Raw genomic sequence first — 23,380 nt, 5'->3', positions numbered from 1 at the left:
CCAAGGGCTAAAAAATGTTTAGCCGAGCTCACACCTACTTTTTAAGTCCAAAATATTTTGTAATAAGCCTTGCAAAACTTTATAATTCTCTCAGTTAATATGTCTTTCCTTGCTTTGTATATCGGCAACAGTTTGAATTCTTACAACAACGTTTGAATTGTTACCTCTAGACTCAACAGGTTGGGGTATTCGAAAAACTGTGTCACTTTCGAGTGCAATAAAAGGGCGGGACGGTAGTAAATCAACACGTGATGACAGTAGTGCGACCTTAACAGTTAAGGGGCATAGACAGGCCTAGTTTTTGGATCTAGCTCTCGATCTAATGCGTTCTTGTGATTAGTTACTACACATCAGAATGAATTACAAATTTATCAAATTACACCTCCTATTTCGTTTGACAATACTCGATCTGGTTATGTTTAATAAAATGTAAAGGAGTTACCAGGCGTAATATTTGGTAATCATGTTAAAGTTCAGACCAAAATAAAATTATGAACAGAATCGAATAAAAATAATTTCGGAATTTTCAGGCCATTCCGTCTTCAGATTTTTTCTAAGATCAGAAAAATTACTAATCACGAGGACGGGTTAGAAGTCGAAGATCCCGCAACAAGGCATTACTATGCTTCCTTAAACATAAATGGGGGGGAAGATAAAATAGACCGTAATAAGCTTACACCACCACTGCTTGTCCAAGATGGTAATAAGAACCGAGCCGTACTGACCAGTCGTTTTTTGCTTGCAGGTTCAAAAACCTGGCACATGCGGCTAACCTTTGACAAGTTGCCGGGCGGTTGTAACCTGCACCGCTGCAAACTTTGTGGGAAAATAGTGACGCACATCAGAAACCACTATCACGTGCACTTCCCCGGCAGATTCGAGTGCCCCCTATGCAGAGCCACCTACACTAGGAGCGACAACCTGCGCACTCACTGCAAATTTAAACACCCCCGGTATAATCCGGATACCAGGAAGTTCGACGGGGGCGGCGGCGGTGGCGGCGCCACCGGCAACAACGCGAACGCCCCCTCGATGCTTGGGCAACAGCCAACGTTGGCGAACGCTGACGTTTCGGCCGACTGATTTTGGCTGTACTACTATTTCTACTATCGGGCGATGTGCGATTCTTAGCGGTAGTGACAGGGCAGGTCGGTCGCGTACGATTGCAGTTTAGGGATGATCGATTAAATTTCCTTTTGACATGAACTTCAGATATACCTACAAAACACACAATATCCTATTTATTCTCTCGATGAGGCGGTTTTTTGTAGGCTGATGATTTTTTTTTTAAATCGACAACTGCAGTAGAGGTCTAGCAACTTTTAGGTAAGATATATCTTATCGGGTATTCAAAAAAAGAAATACTTCTGTTTAATGGAACGTCAGGGTAGAACATTTAGTCATATTTATAATATCTAAGATGCCCTATCTAATAAGATGAGTTGGACGACCGTTAACCTTTTAAAAAAAAAAATTAAAAATTAACCATCATAAGACTAGATATTCCAGAAATTTTAAAAAATTTTAAAATAAGTGAGACTGTAGGATATATTCCGGGGAAGAGGAAGGTAAAGACAATATGTAATAGAGTAAGACAGATGTTGATTGAATGAAACTCAACTACATTGTTAAAATATCATCAAGTCCGATATTTCCATTGCGTACTTTCCTGAAACATCACAATGTGGGGGCTGTTCACTGATGTTCAGAAAAATAAAATATATTCTATATTATTTCTTTGATCTTTTAACCATGGTTTTTTGCCATGAAATTAGGAGACTGGAGGTAAAGTGACTTACGCCAAATGAGGTGACTCGTACGCAAAATTGAACGATTACTGGGTATTTTTGTAATTTGTATTACTGTTTCGCAGCAACTATTAAAAGGTGAGTCGAGCCAATCAGATTAAGGTAGACCAACAGAGCTGATGTAGCTCTTTTCTGAAACTAGTTATCGTTCATTTTTAGGTATGCATGTTTAGCGTAGAGATCAGTCTTCTTACCTGCGATCTCCTTGCATGACAGCCTCCAGAACTGTGACCTAAATACTGACATATCTTTTTCCTAGTTTTATTACTATTGATATAATATTCCAACAAAATTTAATCCAGCTGTTATTATCACCATCAGTATTTGGATTTTGGAAAATTTCGATTAGGCTTTTTATTTATTTATTTCCTGTGTAGTGTCCCATTATAAGATCCATAAACATAATTTAAATTTTTGAAATAAGAATTCTAATAACAGAAACCGAAAATCCATCAAAAAAAGGCTGAAAAATATGTACAGACAAACTTTTAATTATAAAATGTAAGGAATTTATTCATCTTAAAATCGTTATGCTATATACAAATTCACATCCTGGGAAGGTGTACTAAAAAAATGTAAATCAAACAATCATAAAAAAGGAAATAAGTCTTGCCATAATGTAGGTTTGCTAGAAATTAAAATAAAGAGTGTTCAACATTCAAACTTTATATACTTCTGATGTATTTCTTTGTTGTCATTTTATTCGTGCCAATGCTAAGATTCATTGGCTCTCGGATTTTAGCAGAGGTGCTCAACAAAATGACATTGAAGAGATTTATTAGTTCCTAAAACTTTTAATTGATTTTTTTACTCTTTGGTGAAAAAGACTGTAGTAAAATGGTTAATGAATAAGTTAGTACATCTTGTAATTTATCGGAATGGTTTAGCCTGTCACGAAGAAATACTTCGAAATTTGTAAATAATAACAGTAACAGTTTAGTTCGTATATTTTCTGGGCATTCGTATTAAATTTACTTATTTTTAAGTTTTCATAATATTCTTTAGCAAACATCCAGTAAATCTCAAAAGATTTGCTTATTTTTATTTTTTCATATGATTCGTTTACAAACATCCAATAAATGTTAAAAACTTTTTATAAAATATTAAGTAATATTTATATGGGCTAAGCTTTAATAATAGAAACTGTTTCTGTAATCTGAAAAACAGGTGGACTCATAAAACTCAAAATAATATCATCCTAAGTATTATTAATAAATATTACAGCCCTTGCAGAAAATCAAGTTTATCCACCCTCTGAGAAAGGTTAAAAACAATCTTTGGTATCTTAAATAAACTCAAAGGTTTATTCAACTATTTTGGAAAACACCATAAGTTTGAAACTTATTGGTATGATCGTTCTTAAAATAATAGTATTTCTTTGTTGTCATTTTATTTATGGTTATGCTAAGATTCATTGGCTCTCGAATTTTAGCAGAAGCGCTCAACAAAATGACATAGAGGAGATTTATTTATTATTATTTGTTAAAACTTACTAATAATTAAAAATAAGTCAGATGTAGGTATATTTTTTTTGAGTTTCTGCTTAAGTCAACCAGTTTAAAGAAAAACTCCACATAATTTGAAAAACATTTGAGGTGTTATCATTAATAGTATAATTTTTCTAGTATAATGACCTCAATCCCAGCAATATTCGAATTTTCCATCATCTTAAAGTCCTGGAAGGCTTCTTTTTATGAATTCCTTGGTGACGTCTGTTTCTTTTCGTGCAACAGCACTGAAATCCTTTTTTAATTCAGATTTAACTTTGGGGAACACAAAAGTCACATGATACAAAGTCCGGCAAATAGTAAGTAAAGTTGGGATATTGAATTTAAATAGAAACTCCCTGGTGAACAATAGCCCGAATCAACCCCACCTGCAGCTGATTTTATCCCTTTGAAAGCTGTTTTGCTTATAAAATTGGGTCGCAAATCGTGGAAATGTTATGCACCATTTTAGCATGTACTTTTTGTAAGTTAAGAAGGTTTTGTGAAAAAAATGTTTTATTTTCTAATTCCTACAGTTTCACTTATGACGCGCGCAAAATTAAAGGTCGGTTTGTGATCCGTATGGTCAATCATCATCTATATTCTCTTGGTCTATAGAATTGTTTGATTATTTTATAGTCACTCTTTGTATTGGAAACTTTTTACTATTTTAGGTTAGTAAATTACACAATGGTTTGCTAATCGGAAATCTGTTCCTGAATTCTGAATTTAACCAAGTTATTGTTTCTTTATGTCTATTTTTATGGTCTTGCTAATATCGCTTGCTCTTAGATTTTAACAAAGGTATCTAAAAAATGTCAATATATAGATTATTATTTTGTTATCACTTAGTAAAAGTGACATTAATTTCAGGATTAATATATTAAAACCAAATAAATTTACTTTTTATTTATTTTTTATTAATTTACAAGTAATATGGTGCCGAAAAAATGCATTTAATAAAGAATGAGAATCAACAAATGACAATCATTTTAATATTATGTTCATTGGTCTGCGTTTATTTCTTTGTTGTCATTTTACTCATATTTATGTAGAAATTGACTGGCTCTCGAATTTTCGCAATGGTACTAAACAAAATGACAAAGAAGAGATTTATCTATACGTTTTAGTAAAACATTTAATAAAGGTTCAAGGAATGCTTAAAACGTGAATTTTATGATTTTTTGGTGAGAATAAGAGTAAAAAATGCTAACAACTTTAAAAAGTCTTCGAATTTTACGAAAAAAAAATTAAATTATTGTGTTAATTTTTATAAAGCTTATGTAAATATTATTTCTTCATTTAAGTTTTTTAGATAGTATTGTTTAAATCATTGGCTCTCAAATTTAAACCTAACGAAATGGATGTTAGTAGAGATTTATTGCTCTTAATTTCATTATAAAATTATACATTATATATCTTGAGAATATTACACATACGGTTGTTAAAAAAATTATATAATTAGGATTACTGAGCACATTCAAATATTTATTAAAAAAGGTACTTATCTCAAAGCTGTAAAAAACCCATTGCTTCATAACATTCGAATTTATCAATTAAAATGTGTATATTTTTCAGATTTTAATTGTATTGTACTACCTATTTTAATACTAAAATAATTCTCAAAAACCGGAGAATTTGATTATTTTCAAAGAGATATGGTTATCTTTTTTGACGTCATTTTGAAGATCTTACCCTGCCCTTTTTATCACATTCAAAAACACTTATATCTGAAGATCATGTAAAAGTTGTTTATCCCCAAACTGCAACCAAAAAAGACTATCTAGCCCTTAGTTTTTATACCTTTTTGTACTATATATGTTTTCTCAATGGTTGGTTGACTCTTTAAAAAGGTTTTATACATCTGTCAGTTATTGGCACCTGTACAAAATCTAACAAATAATATATTTATTAGAAAAAAGTATATAATATATATTTATACTTTATAAATAAACTGGTATACAGAGATATATGAATATAAAAAATCTCCGATATTGCAATAAGAAACTACTCTATTCTAGTCTATACACAATCATTTATATTTACTGTTACTCTTGTTTGTTTCATTATTGTAGCTTACACAAAGCGTTGATTATATTTTGTTCATGTATAAAGTATTTCATTCATATCGGATAAAATATTTTATATCGAACGACCTCTTGTACATTTTTCTCTGGCCAAATTGGGAGTTAAGTGCTTTAAAAATGATGTCTGACATCTCTAAATAGGTTGTTATAATTATATATTGTTTTTTTTTTAAAGCTAAAATTGTAATATATAAAATGCCGGTTTTGCGTGAAACAAAACTTATATTTTTGAGCAATAAAACATGATAGTTATAATATAGTAAACACTGTACAGATTTTATAATTACGATGTAAAGAAAAGTGAAATCTGTGATGCCTTTTCGAACGTTTTATTATGGCTTTAATATCTTAGTTATCTTTCTTAATTTTCCATGGTAATGGAAGATAATAGTTGAGAACTTCTATTATAAATCGTTCATTTTATTGTTCACGTTTGCCCGTCCGAGTAAAAAAGATAATTTTATCGTATAGTATATTTTATGGACTGTCTATAATCGAACAAAAGCGGTGCATTATGATAAAAAAATACCCATGTATGTCTGTAATTTTAGATTTTTAACATCATGTTTATCGGTTGTATTTAGGAGAGTAAAATCCTCAGTCAATTTTAAAGTTAAAATAATGTAAATTTTCAGAAAGTAGGATTTTACTGTTCCTAAAAAAATGCCAAAACTCAAAATATTTACTTTAATGTGACTGCAATCACACCTTTTTAATCGTTTAGAAACTACGTCAATTTTATTATAAGTACTACTAAACCCATTGAATTAGTAGTAACTAGAGATAGTAAGAACGTTAAATTGCATTTGCCAATTTTATTTGGGAAAATTGCAAATAATTTGAAAAGGTTCGTTATTAAAAACCTTTGTTCAACACGATGCAAAGTATCATTCTCAGCGGCCTTTTTAGTCTAAGATTCGATATGAACCATTCTTCACCTATATCTGTTTATGATGAGATTATTGTCAATGGTGCCTTAATTATTTTTAAATTCTACTTCATTGCTTCTCTTTACGAATTTAACACCAATTAAAACTATAACATATTAAGATGAGTTGTCCAATTTTTTTAATTCTTATTAGCGGATTGTCAGATGCTGTGATGCAAAGTGTGATTTTGCTTTCTTATTGAAAAATTTGTATCAAAATAAAGATAATTTTTGGCTGCTTACGAAAAATCTTTCACCTATATGATAATAGCTATACCTATCTCCATTAGACGCAAGGTTATTTTTCCCTCTTATTTACGAAATTAATCAAAAGGTCTTATTTCTTGATAATAAAAAATTAAGGTATTAGTTCCAAAAAGATTTATTCTATCAAATGCGCTTGGCCCAGTTATTCTTGGGGAGTTTCGATAATTACTCGGTAAGAAATTAAGAATGAATTAGTTACTAACTTATTAGTTTTGAGAATCAATTAAGCAAAGTTTCCATTATTTTGTGTAAAAATCATTAAGTCTCTAGTGGAGGATAAATCTTATGTCAAGGACTTGATCATTAGTGCCTTAAAGAAAAAAGAATTTCTAACAAACAAAAATCCATGATTTTTTTTATTGAACATCTTAGCTCTGATGAATACATTAAGAAAACCTTGAAAAAAATAGAGTATTTAGAAACATCTTTAAATCAATTTCTCGTATCTTGAAAGATAATTTTCTATTCCAAGTAGCTGAATTTCTCATTTTTCCTAGACAATGAAATTAGTCTTAATTCTCTCAGGCAGCCGAAATAATCTTTTTATTTCTTTAATATAGTTTAAGGCATTTGTTTATTGTTTTTGTTTGTATATAAATGACTAAGTTGTTGGAAAAAATGGAAAAATAATTCCTTAACTGCCTCGAAGTAAATAAACCAAAAAATTAAAAATTACCAAATTTCAAATTACCTTCCATCAAATCTTCAATTACTTTGAAACCAAAATAATATTGCAAATACTATGTGTAAAAATTAACTTGTGTCGTCTGCAAATTTTAAAATACGAAGTAAATAAAATACAATTCTATAGATTTTTTTTACTAAAAAAAAGTTTATTTTGAGCCCGTCACTCAAATCTGTAAATATCTTAAATCCCCTCTATCCGTGGCTGGTAATTTGCATATAAACAAGGAGAAATTGAACTTGTATGTTCTTAAGTTCTAATAGAGTCTTTTAATGATATTGAAATTGATATTTTAATTGATTTTTGCCAAGTAGTTGAAAGTTCTTTTCCAGGACATAAATGCCTTAAGTTCTACGGAAAATATTTAAAATGCTCTTAACTGAAAGAAATCGTGATCTGCCATTTTTTAGCATTTTTCGGAGGTAATTAAGTGATTATTATAATAGTTGAAACAATCTCTTGATTGCTTTCATGTAGCTAAAAGTAGTTTAATTATTTATTAACTTTTTCAAGATATAAATGATCTTAATCAACTGCTTGGAAGAAATAAGCAATTGTTTATTTGAAACAATTTTAAAATTTCGTTTAAATAGTTGAATTCTTTATTCTTTCCGGCAATTGGATATCTTAATTTTTTTTATGGCCCCTTATCTTGTAATGAAGCCCTTGTCTCATAAATCCGCTAAAAACCCTTGAAAAAAGTACAAATCAGTATAAACTTCTATTACAGGAAGTTTACTATAGAATCATTTGACAACCCGTTAATAAGAACTATGTAGTTTTCTTTTTAATATCTACAATATTTTAAATTAATTATAAAAATGTTTTTAAATTGTTTTATTCTCGTAAGCAGATGGTGAAGAATGACTACATCAGATCATGTACTATTTTAGATAGAAAAATTTTCTTATTCTTAAAAACTACGCCCGAGTGTGGCACCTTTATCTAAACTCTATTTTTCAGTTTCAATTATGACAGTGCAATAATAAGTTGTTATGATATGTTCTATTTATTTATCATTTTTACATAATTTTTATTTTGTTTTTACTATATTGTACATAAGATATTTCTTGACATATAATGATTATTAGTGTTTTTTTTTCAATTATATATTACATTATGGTAAGCTAAAGTCAATTCTATATTTTTATTATCTTAGTAACTAATTGATAAAATCCAAATTTACAACAACAAAAACCCTATTGGCAATTTTTTTTTTAAATTTTAAGACGGTAAGCGTTAAGAGAATGTGATATAAGAAAGTTGTTGGTGCTACAAGCAACCTATTTTTTGCAATATTATGTATTAACTTGTTTGTTTATTTAATTCAATCTTTACGGTTAAACATTTAAATGATTAAAATTGAGCAGATTTTAATATTTCCGAAAATTAACATTTTTTTTTTAAATTGAATTCACTAAAGTTCAACAAAAAAAGGGTTGCAAAACTTTTGATATAAGCGTTTTATAATGTACGATTTTCGTGGTTTAAAGTACCTAATATTTCTGTAGGTAGTTTTTTGAAAATTATATATACGTCATGCTTTTAAGGGTTCGAAAATCTGTTATGAAATAACATTGTGAATATACTGTAAAAATATACTAATAGGTAAATATTTAAACGAGAAATTCATATATATTTAAGAGTATACAAATTAAGTCAATTAACGATTTGTTGCTCATTAATTTTTTAATGAATTAACTGACATTAATATAGTGTAATCGATTAAATTTTATATAAATATTTTATTGTTTGAAATTTATATCTTGCCTGGAAGGTAGATGAAATATTTGTTTTTAGATCTGTAGGTTGTTTATTATTCTGGATATGAACATTTTTCGGGACGAAGATAGCTTGGTAAATTTATTATCTTATGATATTTTAATAAATGCCTTCGATTTTGAATGTTAATTTTTAGGTACCATTTCATTCAGCAATTAATATTTCTTATCCACTGCAGTTAAGAAGAACGTTTAAACTAAACAAATTATGGTATTTTTTTGTCCATAGAATTTAAAATTATATACGTTGTAGATCTGGGCTGTTAGATGAAGGCCAAATTATAAACAAATTAGCTTTCACTTTAATAAAGAAAGATGCATGCAATGTTAGACATTCACGTAAAAACAATATTATGTTAAAAACTGTGAGAAAGCTTAAGATCAGCTTTACAGACCGTCAAAGAAGAATGGATATGATGAGTAAAGTCCTCCCACCCACTGATTATTATTCTACACCTATCCAAAGAAGACTTCCCTATAATCATTTTCCTCTTACCCTCTTACATACAATAGCACACATATTAGGTTCTAAGCAACAGGAAAGAAAAGGTGATGAGAATATTTCCTTTCTCTATTGGTGCTCTAAATATGCGTCGTTTAAAATGGAAAACACACACACACAAGAGAAAAAACTACTGGTCAAGAAAGATACTTGATAATCCAAAAAATATGCTGCAATAATAGAGTTAGAACATATATGTGAAAATCTCCTCGCCCTACCATCGTTTTGTAATAATAGTGATATTTCTTTTGTGAAAATGGTGTATTCTTACAGGAACTCGTGTTAGCAAATTGCAAAATAAGTATAAATCACAGATTGCTTCTGTAAGTGACCCAAGTAATAGCGTGAAATTTTTGATTTTTTGCAGTACTCAAATGCAATCTTACATGAAAACCAAAACGATTTAGTGTGGTCTATGATTCTACACTCCAACAAAAGGTGTTTAATCTAGCTCTTTCACTTCAGTGTAGTCTCTGATTCCAGGTTCATAGATAAGGTTCCAGAAATAGTTATGATATACTAGATGCTTTATCAGCGGCTACATTGACCTTCGCTCCTGCGTGTCCTGGAAATTAGTTTACTTTTGGTACTACTTAGCATCTTTCTAATATTGCGTTCAGTGCTACAAAATTTCTATTCTTCACAGGCCATTAGTCTATTATGATCAGTCGTTAGGAAAGAAAGTAGCCCTTTCCTTTGTCCAGTAGTCCCTTTAGCTCTGCAACACTCAAATCTTACTTTACTTCAGTATTTTTTATGCCAAACTTCGGTACCGACAGCTCAAAGAAACAATAATCTCAAGAATACTGATGTTGCTGCTAAAAACATTTATCTATTACATCCTACGGAAGGTCTAAGAGCACCATCCTGGTACTCTTAGACCTTCTTAGTCCAATAAAAGATTGCTACTTCCATAATATTTCGATATTGCTAAATATATTTTATATAAATGTTGAGAAATCTATGAAGCATACGAATTCGTAAGATTACTTAAATAATTGATTTTTGCACCAATGACAAGACCATGGCAACACAGCTTTGCGTACAAGCCTATTCTCATCAACGACCAGTAGGCTCAGAGCGTGCAGGCAGCGTGCTAGCGTTGTTGCCATACAATGTATTTTACTCAATAGTTTAATTATTCGACCTACAGATCGACCAGTTAATGCCAAAACCAACATTGTTATAATGTTACAAACAATCTATAAGTCCTTCCACAGCAATTTAGTGGTATATATTTATCTATTTAAACAACTTGCGCCTAAATAGCTGTGAAAAGAATCTTACCAAATTGGGTGTTATCAAAACGCCTTCATAATTCAAAATTTTGCATTTTCGGCAGCAAAAAAATTTGACTTTTCACTTTTGTGCCAACTATACTATACCCCAAAACAACTAAAATAATGCTCATAATAAATAACTCGAGGTTTTTATTTAAAACCCATTGTTGTTTTCCAGAATTATGTTTGTTTAGCAAAAAGGCGTTAAAGAAAAATGGGATTTTTAAAGAATTACAGGAATCCTCCTAGTGAAAAATACGGGTAAAAAAGTTTATTGAGAGGTATAGAGATTTTTTGCTAGACAAATTAATGGAGATCTTTATTATTTTTATTATTATAATTATTATTATTATTATTATTATATTGAATGCTTCTTAACACAAATCTACTTTCTAAACTTTATTATTAAGAATTATTACTCTTTGTTACTTAAAATGAGTTAAGTTTATATTTAGCGTTTGAATTTATAATATTGAATCATATTATATTTAAGAATAACGAATATTTGATTTCTTTTGAAGCATTTATTGTGTATTTTATTATTTTTTATTAAAAATGGTGTGTTTCAAAAATTGACTCTTTTTTATCCTATTAAACATCCTTTAAGTCGTGACCTAGTGAGCATTTTCGTAACACTTACAATATATATTATTTTGTCTTTTTCTTAACAATTTTTAAGGTATGTATTTGTAGAGTAGTTTAATGTTGAAAACAATTAGGTTACAATATAGCACCTTTTGTAGGGTGAAGCCCAGTGTATATAATATTTTAATGCTTTCAACGCTATCTGATAATTTGAAATGCTCAATAATATGCCGCGAATCTGAAAACAATTCAAACTTTTAAAGATATTCGAAAAACTTTTTTTTCAAATATCCCTAGTTTATAGTAAAATATTCCGAAAAGCTTTTGGAACATTCGATACATGAAAAGAACAACAAATTGTAAGGAATGTAACTTGCATTTATTAAAGTTTGTAATATCCCTTTAATTGAACTCGGGATTGGGTCTCACAAAAAGCTAATGAAAGCGATTATTTTTTTCTTTCCTTCAAATCCTATTACACTTTGTATTAAAGATTGAAATGAGAAAAAAAGCAGCAACAAAGAAAACATAGCAAAAGAATTTTGGTTTAAAGTGGTGATATCCAGAAAATTTTCGAAGACTAGAGGTACCATGGGCAGGAAGAACCGAAAAAGATATAATTCAAATTGAAGGATGCATAAGGATAGAACGATTAGAAAAAAGGGGTCATACTTTGTAATTAAAGCACAAAGACGATACGAGGTACAAATGGGTTTATTATATACAGGGTGTCTCACAACGAATAGACGCGATTGATATCTCAAAAACTAATTTTTAAAAAAGTTTGAAAATTTGGCGATATGGCACAGTCGATGGGGGCCACACAACTAAAATATTTTGACAGTTGTAACGTTTTCGGTTATACCGGAAGTAGGTGTTAACTTCGTTATTTTAAATGGAACACCCTGTATATTTTTACATTTTTGGCTATCACGTGAAATTCTAGGTATATTTTGTGTATAATGTCCTACTTCCGGTATAACCTGAAACGTCACAACTGTCAAAATATTTTAGTTGTGTGGCTCCCATCGACTGTTGCCAAACTTTCAAAATTTTTAAAAAATTGGTTTTCGAGATATCGATCGCGTCTATTCGTCGTGAGACACCCTGTATTATGATCCTTGAGTCCGATTTCCAGTCTTATCTCAACCTGTGTTTTGCTAATTGGTAGTTGGGTTTTTCAAGGTAACCTCTTTTTGGCATCTGGTTTGAAGTCAAAGGACGTGAAGAAAATTTAGATTTAATATTTTAGTAATGTACTACTATTTATTTGGTCAAATTTAGGGACATTGAAAAACAAGGCAATAAAACATGTTTTTGCTAATGGTTTCATTGTAACTCTGTGTTAAATATGGATAAGAAACCTAAAGCGACGTTACCGATGGACCAATAATTTCTAGAGTCTCAGTTTCTCTTAGGTTAACACCATATTTTATTAATAACAGTTTTTTTCGAAAATCTATGGTATTTTTATGCGTACTTTGTCTTGTTTATTTGCCTAGATTTCCAATAATTTCCATTGAATATCCTGTTTCTTAAATTGGATTTAAAAATGAAAGAAATTAAATAATTTTTATTAATTTTTAATATCTGAGAATTCAATTATTTCCAATAACGAACAAAATCAATGTCACTTTTACGTGATCACTGGAATGGATTTAGATGCTAGTGATTACATGAATGATAAGTTAATTTATAGTTAAACTGTATCTTACTTTTTCTTATGAAAAGAACCCAAAAAATTTTGAGTAAGGAATCTTATTAAGTTTAATGAGAAACTAAAATCAATAAAATGACAAGCCCTTGACAGTATCAAGGTTTTTTTTTATCAATGGATTAGTTATTCAATGGAATAACTTCTCAGTTATGGTATTACAATTGGTTGTAATTGTATTACCTGGCCGTATTTACAATATTATCGTTTTTTGTGAAGTTTGTAATAATATCCAACAATGATTTCGGATACTTTCCACAAGACCTCCATGAAAAAGAGAAAGATGGGCATTCTAAGATAATTTTTCCGCTCAAAATGTTTGTAATATTATATCTTAAGGAACTATTTAATTTTAATATAATTAAATATGGCGCCCATAAAGTAAAAGTTGATGATGGATGTTAACAGAAATGTCGTATCAAAATTTTACAACACTTTCATGTAAGACGGAGCGACTGGTCATGAAGAAGTGCCATTTTGCCCTACTGATTGAAATAACATTTCATTTGTCTGTCTATATTTGACTACAGTCTTTTTCGGTAAATCTCACAACTGATATTAATTTCTTTTTAATATTCCAAAGCACATTGTAATGAAAGGTTTTTAGATAATTGTAACAAAACTTTTCAATAGAAAGTATAAAAAACTGTTTTAAATCAGTTAAAAACTGTCAGTTGTTGAATCATTTCTCAAAAATCAGATTTATCCAAGATGTAACTGCCAAATTTATTAATTATATAATTTTATACGCGTGTGTACACACTGGGTTTTACCTGAAACTTACAAAAACTCAACCTCTAAAAAACCGCATCTACTCACATACTCCCATTACTTGTTTCAGACATAAAATGCTACAAGGTATCCCAACTGTTCGAGAGAGTAGGTCAACTAGACGAGCGAAGAAGGTGCGTGCTATGCGGTAAAATCGTGAGCAACACTCGGAATCACTATTATGTACACTTCCCGGGACAGTACACGTGTACGCACTGTCCGGCGGTGTACACTAGAAGCGACACACTTTTACTACATATGCGGACGAAACATCCTACGGTGGCTTAGCGATGTTTGTTGGGAGTCAGGTAAAGGGTGCTAGAAAAGGATAATAATAAAATGGACTGATTTGTTATTGCTGGCGTATATTGGGTTAATTACTGATACATCTTAAACATATAATTTAAGAATAATTTTCACTCTAATCTGTATCTTGATTCGTCATCATTAACTACGAGAATTACCATTATTAATTTTTTGGTATATACCGCGCCCGTATGTTTTGTTTTTTGTTCGTATCGTATATACTGTTTTATTCGTTATTTAATTTACATTGATCGGGTTTAAATTTATAGATAATTAAATAGCTTTTTACCCATCACACTTAATCGCGGTTAAAAACTAAAAAGCCAGATAGAATTTACTAAGGGTTTCCTATTCACTCCTTTTCAAATGCGAGCATAATCTATTTCTGTGGATAATCTGGAATTTGAAATTTTAAAAAATTCAGCTTGCCATGAATAAAGCTTGAAAAAGAATGTGTTTTCCCCTACCCCTATGCCATTTTTTTGAGGGATTTAAAAGAATTTTCAATTTTACTTTGGTTACCTTACAAAAAAAAACTATAGAAAAGAATTAAGATAATTAAATGTTCTACATTTCTCCTCCTGGGAGCTAAGCTGTACAATCAATGAGGGCAAACTTAGAGGGCGCTAAAGTCACTTAAGAAACACTATCATTATTTTTTAGTGAATTAGTGACTAAAGATTATGAATTAGATATGGTGTTTTGTGGGTAAGTTGGACAAATGCTAAAGAAAACTATTTGTTTCTAGCCAACATCTCGAATTATATTTAATTCATCTTCAGGACTCAAAGCCGTAGTTCTCGCACATTAACTTAAAATAGTAGATATCAGTTAAGGCTAGTTACATACAGGAGACAATGCATTTAAAATATAAACTAAAAATGTCATTAAAAATTTAAAAAATACGAATTTATTAAAAGGGTTTCATCATTAGAAAACGTCTCTACTTAACCTGCTACTTATTACAAAGTATTACGTCATAAGTGGCTACCACACTAAGGCGCCAAATTCAAATATGGGACTTTAAATTCTATTAAAGTTTGACATGACGTAACCATTGCAACCCAAAAAAAAATAAGTCTTAACTATTAAAAAATTTTCTTTTTCCGAAACAAGGGGGAGATTATTCGATATTTCGTAAAGGTACATTTTCTAACCACTACCAAAAAACACACTGCAATGTCATCTATGCCGTGAGCTTCAAACCGCGAATTAAATTACATACCAAATAGGTAATTAGCTGAAATCTATGAGAAAAATAGGTAAAGAAAACCCAATGTGGTACTTTGTCATGTAGAAATAATTGGGCACGACCCGTCCCATTGACCGGCCTTAACTGTGATATATATCTACGTTTTTATACCTGTAGCACAGATGTAAATAGCTCCGCACGTGCGGAGCTATTTATATAAACTCCGCACGTGCGGAGCTATTTACATCTGTGCCTGTAGTATGTAGGCTATTTTAAGTCAACCCGAGAGAACTACGTCTTGGTACCCTGAAGATGAATTAAATATAGTTCGAAACGTTGTCTAGAAACAAATAGTTTTCTTCAGCATTCACCAATTTACCCACAAAGCACCACTTCTAGATTAATAGTTATAATAGTTTGTAGCTTAATTTTTTGATACATACATTATTCTTTACATCTTAAGGATAAGTCTATTTTAGTATATTTTCTTATCTTTTTTCTTAAAAATGTGTTTTATCTCATTTTCTAATTAAGCCAAAATCTCCTTATTGGCATATTCATAATTCAGAAGTTTTGGAGATGATGAAAAACTACATACATGTAAACAAAAACTATTTTTAATTAATAACTTATACTTTTATGCATTATTTGAGATATTTTGGTCAAATTTTCTTTCAATATAACAACAATTTTTAAATAACTTATATTTTTCTTTTTAAAAACTTTTAATTTATTTTGTTGTTAGTTATTCTACTTATTTTGAAATGATTATTAACTATAAATATTATAACTCAAACAAGTCTTAATTTATTATTAATCACATAACACTTTCTGCTGCCGTTTAATTATAAGGTGATATAATGAAAAACTGTTTTTATTTTAATTTAAAAAAAAATTTTAGACTCTAATACATTACATGCCCTTTCAAAAGTTCTCCACCCGCTAATTTAAATTTAACATAGGTATATGGTTATGTTATTTCTTTTAAACATATATTTCTCAAGTATCAAATATTACAAAAAAAAACTTATTATCTAAAGGCAGATGAGAAAAAATAGGCCATGTCTCTGCAGAAATCTGAACAAAGGCCAGATACTGTATATGACAAGTATCTGGCAATTTCTTTCACAACAATCTTTCGAATTTCTGGATGGATTATTTCGATTGCAAACGACTCTGGATATATACAGCAGGACTCTGTGCTCGACAAATATCGCCCAAAGCGACTTGTTTGATCGCTTTGAAGCGAGACGTCTGCTTTTAGATTAGGTATATGTTACCAAACTACACCAAAGACCAAATATAAGTAAAATAAATCTAAATTTCGATATATTTATCATATCATTTCTTTGTTGATTCTAAATAGCCGTTTAAATCGTGTCTCCTTCATAAAGAAAGGATTACTTTCTTCCCTCATCTGACGGTTCTCCCAATTTGCTACTCTTAAGTCCTCCAACGGCTCCTTCTCTTCAGCAGCTAATATGTTATCTAGATTTATGGCAACATATCGCCAAAGTCACAAAAACTGCAAGAAAAATCCAATATAAAAATAAGCACTGCAAATAATATACAAGCAATATTCTCTCTCTATACAAGCAAAAACAATGATCGAAATAATAAAATATAGTAATAAGGTATACCTACCTAAGTTAATTAAAACAGATGGAAATTAAATATATAAACCTCGGAACTCAAAACATCTATGAATGTAAACACGAAGATAAATAAAAATATTTTTTTAATTTTTTGGTGTTGGTATGATATCTAGTGAAATTACCAAAATAAAAGTCAAATTTTCCTAGAAATGACCAAATTCGTGGTCGAATATATCCGAATGGCTGTCGACTGTAACACAGAGTACAAACCCACGCAACTGTCGCCAAAAAATATTGATAGCGAAGGGGTTGATATCCACTCAGCACGGAGTCCCACTGCAGGTATATCAAAAAATTAAATATAAGTATATTAATAAAAGTTTTTGCCTTTAAAAAAATTTTTAACTAAATTAATATGACTTAAAACAAACAGTTAACATCATTTTAGATATATCTATTTATTTAAAAAAGAGAAATTATATTATTTTCACTTTAATTAAAACCTAAAATTTTATTGGGAACTAATCAATTTATTATAAAAAATAAAATTAAACACACATTCTCATTACTTAATTGTTGTTGGCAAATTCTACATTAAATAAAAAATATGTTCATCTTAAAAATGGATGTGTGGTTGATATACCGAGTTTCCTAATTTATTGTGTTCTGCAAATTAATTTTCTCAAATAACCAATATGCTAATAAAGAAAATGTCAAAATATAAAATAAATAATAAATTTTTTCCCTAACGTATTTTGCTCACAGACTTACAGGATTGAATTTATCAGCATGGGAGCCTTCTTATTTATTGTAACATGGTTAATTTCCTTACCTTAAAAGATATTAATAAATGAACTTGAAGGTTTGTGTACGTTTATATTCAGAAATTTCAATAAATTTACTAAACGGAAAAACCTATATACTAAGGAAAGGAAAAAAACATGGACATAACAAGTATACATAGGACTTAAGATAATACCTAATACCTATGATTAATTGTAAAATATGTTTAATCAAAACTTATCTTTAGCAATGTCTTTTGTGTAATAACTAATTTCAAGGAAAAAAATGCTATTTAATTTAATTCTTCATTGAAGAAGGAGTTATAAATATAATGTATTATCTATTAATATTGCTCATATATTTTTTTAAACTAGTAAAACAAAAATAAAGCCACTGTGTTAAACATCAAGAACATCTTTCATTCTTTTCAGCCAAATGAATCTTACTTGAAAACTTATTTTAAAAATACTAAAATTACATAACTGCATTTTATATCTATAATATTTATTATTAACCCAATATATCAAAGCTATAAACAAAATCATTTTCGGCATAAATCAATAGCAGCAATATCTACCTAACAACTTTATCCTCTTGCACCCTTTTTTAAAACTATTTATTGCCATTTTTCTTTTGTAATAACACTATAACTAGTTCTATTACAAAATGATAATATGCATTTTAATTGTCATGAGTGTTTTTTTATGGGTTTATTTTAAATGCCCATATACTACTTACTATAAGTAGTCTCGTCATTTTGATGCCATAAAAATATTTTAACGAAGTGCAATCAATACTAATTTTTATTGTATCGCTAGTCAAGATATCTAAATCTAAACAGTTTCCAGTTTTACAACTGACGGTTTAAAATTCAAAACCAAATAATACATACTGATTTTTATCATAAATATAATCTGTTGTTTAAAAAATGATGATAATTGGTATAGACGTCCAGTAATATTATTTTGACCTTTTAGAACGGATAGCAACAATTTATAATTTAATATTATCGACTTCTAGTTATTAGATTTAATAATGTAGCTACAGAAGTGATTTAAATCAGATTTATTATTTGGTTGCTAAATAATTTTAATTCTAGGCACATGATTAATGCAGTTTAATTTTATGATACCGGCAGTTGTAAACTTAGATATTGTTTTTTTTTGCTTAAATATTTAAAATTCTTCGATTGATTTTATAAATCGTGCAAGATGCATTTTTATGTGTACATAATGATGTGGATTTAAGTAGGGAAGATTATTTTATATTCCTAAAATAATAAACAAACCGGCCTTTGAAAAAAGTTTCTTATAGTTTTTCTGAGAATAACAATATTTAATACTCCTACATACACATATTACGTGCATATAAAAATTCTTAATGAACTCACAAAAGATTTATTATAATATCGTGTGTCAATTTTTACCGTTTACTCTTAAGCATAATTTAGGTTTATCATTTAAGGATGAAAATATTATTTGGTTTAAGGTTTAGGTATCGTTATAATTGTTTTTTAGTTTTAAAATAATTTGTACATGTTGTTTTGTTTTTTAATTTCTTTTTGTTAGTGGTGAATTTGCAACGTATGTATATGGTGCCTGCAATTCTAAGTCGGCAGTATTACTAAAATATTTTTTATTTAATTATTTAAAGAAAGAAAAAACATTGGTGTTATTGGTGTTGAATATTCTATGATAATGATACAATAACCCTAAGACTAACTAATTTAGTCCATCCCAAAATACTTCTCTAATGTCTGATGATGTTTTCTCCACTAGAGTGTCAAGTGCCTGCAATTTTACTATCTGTTAACCACCCTTTAGCCAGCGCTTCCTTAACCCCCGTGTTACTATTTTTTATTAATATTTAATTTAGATCGTCTATATTCAAATGTGTTTTTTTCTGTCCAGTGAATTTGGTATCTCTATATCTTTTATTATCCTCTAAAACCTGGAGCTCTTATTAGAGCTGTGAAGCTATTAGAATTTGTGACCTGCCTAAAAACTAGATTCTACTCTACTTCATTTGTCAGTTTTCAACTTACTTTTTAAGCTAGTCCGTTTTGCTTTGGTGTAAACTGCAGTGTTTTTGGATTCTTAGAAAACCATCACTGATAGATTTGCAACCCATAAACACATGGTTCTATCAAAAACATTATACTTGGACATTCTTACTCTGTTTATCTTTTCAAAATGTTTTAAAGGTTTTAGAATAGATTTTCCTCTCTCAACATATTGATAAACCTAATCATAACCAAGTAATTTACGTATTTCGTTTTTTGTCTCTGATTTATAATATGATTCTGTTTGTTTTTCTACCAAGTGTTCCTTTAACTTATGTAATAGACTATATTATATTGCTTCTAAGACTGCCTGTATTGCAGTGTATCCATATTGGTCTTAAAATAAAAAAAGAAGCACTTTCTCTAAGTTCCAAGTATGCTGGAGCCCCCTAAATAATTTGTTAACCATTGCAGGACTAGTTAGTCTATCTCAAACTCTTAATGCCTTTTGCACCACTATATCTCAAAAAATGCTATTTATAATGAATCTAATTTTGTGTGTAACTATTCCTCTCTCTTCTATGTTCTCTTTTATTTCTATTCAGTGAATTTGGTGTTATTTTCTAACCTTGTTTAGGCTTTAGATCTAGATTCCCCGTAAGGCCTTATATAGATTGAAATTTACATAGGCTGCCTAGGTTCAGGCCGAAATATACAGGGTGTTTCATAACTATGGGATCAAACTTTTAGGGGTTATTCAGTGCAACAGTAGAAAATATTTGAGTATAGGAACCCATGTCCGGAAAAGTGTCACTACGGCCCTACGACGCATTCAAATGTAGAAAGATGATGAATTGCCTAACTAGGATTTAATGCATTTAATTTTTGCCGTTTGTACATGATAGCAATACAACAATTGTTTAAATTGTCAATGTCAATGCAACAAAATGTGTGTTGTATGCAAAAAAATGAAAACAAAATGCGCTTGTGTGTTGTTATCTTTAAAAACGATAACATTGGAGCAGTTTCTTGGCCTCCTAGGTGACCCGATTTAAGATCGCTAGATTTTTTCCTGTGGGGACATGTAGAGTCTTATTAGGTCTACGAAACTCCAGTAGAAACAGAACGAGACTTAATTGGACGAATTATAGCAGCATCTGAAATCGTTCAAAACGAGTAACAAATTTTTAGTCAAATCCGCCGAAATCATGCGCGACGTTTAAATCGGTTTAGTGAGATTTTTAACAATTATTGTGACGGTACCAACGGCAAAAATTAAATGGATTAAATCATATTTAGGCCATTCATGGTCTTTCTAAATTTTAACGCGTTTTAGTGCCGTAGTGACACTTTTCCGGACATGGGTCCCTATACTAAAATGTTTTCTACTGTTGCACTGAATAAACCCTAAAAGTTTGATCCCATAGTTCTGAAACACCCTGTATTCAATCGGATTATTCTGTTCTCTTATTGTTGCATATTCATGAATTCTGTCTTAATCAGCAAATATTTCTTTTTTTGAATTTTGAAATTTTTTTTTTTATTTTTTTTTTTCACTGAAGGAAGTACCCTTTTCTTGGTTTTTGTCTAAATATTTATACTCTCTTATCTCTTATCTTCCTCTGTTATCTCTAATCTTCTAATACACCTTTTTTTGCTTTGGTTTAAACTGCAATGTTTTTGGCTTCTGAGAACAGTCTATGTAGTAGTATTACTTAAAAGTTTTTTAGTTTAAATAGTCGAGCCGTCTAGAGTAAACTTAACAGGCCAGTATATTTCCCTCAATTTACCTTCTTCCAGCATTGGAATTGTCGACTCACCTATGATGATGTATCTTCACGACAAAGTTTCACAACTGCAAAAGTCGCAAAATCTCTCTGGAAAACATCGAAGCTTTGGGAACTTTAACCTTTTTCCTGTTACAACGGAAATTTATGACATTTTGAGCAATTCATGACTCCAAATGGAAAACCTTAGACAAATATATAGATTACATCCACAGCTGCGATTCTAACACCTCTGATAGACAAGAATATTTATTCCATTCGATCAGGGCAATAAAGCGGTAGAAATTTACAATCTTCTTTCATCTATATTTATGGTCAATCATAACGGGGCTGTTAAATTCCAGATTCTTCAAAGGTAAATCTATTAAAGCAATTGACTGATCTGCGTAAAACTGTAAATCAAATGGTACAGACCGTACAAGGTCCGCCTCAATTCAACCCGACTTTTTAGATCAGGAAGACATAATAAAAATTACTTTCTCAAAAAAAATTACACCTCCATCCTGCAAACCCTCTATAAAAGAAGATTGGCATGTTGTGCTAGTATCCAAAATTCCATTACCTTATACACCTAAGCAGTAATACTGTTGAAATCTCATATCCCTCAATCCAGGGGGGACACTTAGACACTCACACCTCTTACTCAGTCATTCTTTTCACAATTTTTGGAGTTGATTGCCCTGCATCCTCTGTCATGGTATTGATAAATTTTTTTGGAGTTACATAAGACTTCTACGTATCAAGTTTTTCTTTATTTATATCGGTTTATCAGCATTTCAGTTCTCACTAATGTAGTTCGAAGCATCTAGTTATACTAAGAACTTTACTTTTAATTTTTGTATTCGAGTTCAAATATTTGTTGCAATCAAAACTTATCTAGAATTGAAAGAAGTTGAAGTCAGACTGTTGTTTTTCTGGCAGTATATGCACATTGGTCTTAAATTTAAAATATATTGTAATAGCACTGCTTTCTCTCTCTCTCTCTCTCTCTGAAGTGAGTATGTAAGTCATTTTTTAAATATTTGGGATTTATTAATAATTAAAATAATTCATCTTTGCCCTTTCTTTCATATTATATCTACTTTATAACCTCTATAACCTAACCCAACTTTCTTTATTCCATCAGCTTGTGCCAAGGGATCTTGGTAATCATAGTTGGGATGTACCATCGTGCCGAAAAAAAACTGGGACATTAAAATTTAGGTAGGGAATCGTCTCCTAGTCTATTATAATAAATCGCATTCCTTGGGTATGGTATGCAAATTTACGCATTATGAATTTTTGGAGTTGATAATTACATATTTAAATAATAATATTGATACAAAACTTTTTTATTTTTCGTTATTTATTTTTATTTGGAACACATTTTATAAATAAACCAAAACTAACTAATATGTTTTTTGATAATATGGAATAAAAAATTATTAATACTTAGTAAGAGCACCGTCGTTATCAATTACAGCTTGCAAACGTCGTGGCTTACTTAAAATTAGGTTTCTGATATATTCTTTGGTTATTTGGTCCCATGCATCATCTATCGTTAGGCGTAATTCATTCTGATTTCTAGGCCTAAAGTTATCTTTATACGTATATTTTGCCATTTTAACCCAAACGTTTTCAACTGGGTTGATATCGAGGGCCACGGTAAAACTTGTATTCGTCTTTCGTCTAGATAGTTTTGAACTATACAGGCTGTAACTATAGGAGCATTATTAGGTTGGAAGATAAAATCTTGTTCAGGATATTGCAATATCCTAAGGCATTAAGCCTTAGACCTTAAGACCAAGAGATTTGGGAGATTTTGCTGTCCCAGTTTTTTT

General features: G+C 30.0%; 1 protein-coding gene across 4 annotated transcripts in view; it reads left to right on the top strand.

Moving 5' to 3' along the window:
* Nucleotides 1-23,380, top strand: part of LOC126734430 (sex determination protein fruitless) — a 79,441-nt gene that overhangs the window by 47,954 nt on the left and 8,107 nt on the right. Inside the window, exons 6-7 of one of the 4 annotated variants that reach the window (XM_050438069.1) lie at nucleotides 13,966-14,203; nucleotides 17,196-18,311. The exons of 1 other annotated variant lie outside the window; for it this stretch is intronic. In XM_050438069.1, coding sequence (XP_050294026.1) covers nucleotides 13,966-14,183 — 218 coding nt within the window. In that variant the 3' untranslated portion in view covers nucleotides 14,184-14,203; nucleotides 17,196-18,311. Of the gene's footprint in view, nucleotides 1-745; nucleotides 11,398-13,965; nucleotides 16,059-17,195; nucleotides 18,312-23,380 lie in introns of those variants that run through there. 2 more of the 4 variants (XM_050438068.1, XM_050438066.1) reach the window with 2 other exon arrangements.

This window comes from Anthonomus grandis, chromosome 3, assembly GCF_022605725.1.
Source record: "Anthonomus grandis grandis chromosome 3, icAntGran1.3, whole genome shotgun sequence".
In the NCBI taxonomy this organism is placed as follows: domain Eukaryota; kingdom Metazoa; phylum Arthropoda; class Insecta; order Coleoptera; family Curculionidae; genus Anthonomus; species Anthonomus grandis.
Note: the sequence above shows the minus strand (reverse complement) of the source record. Positions and strands in the feature narration are given on the sequence as shown.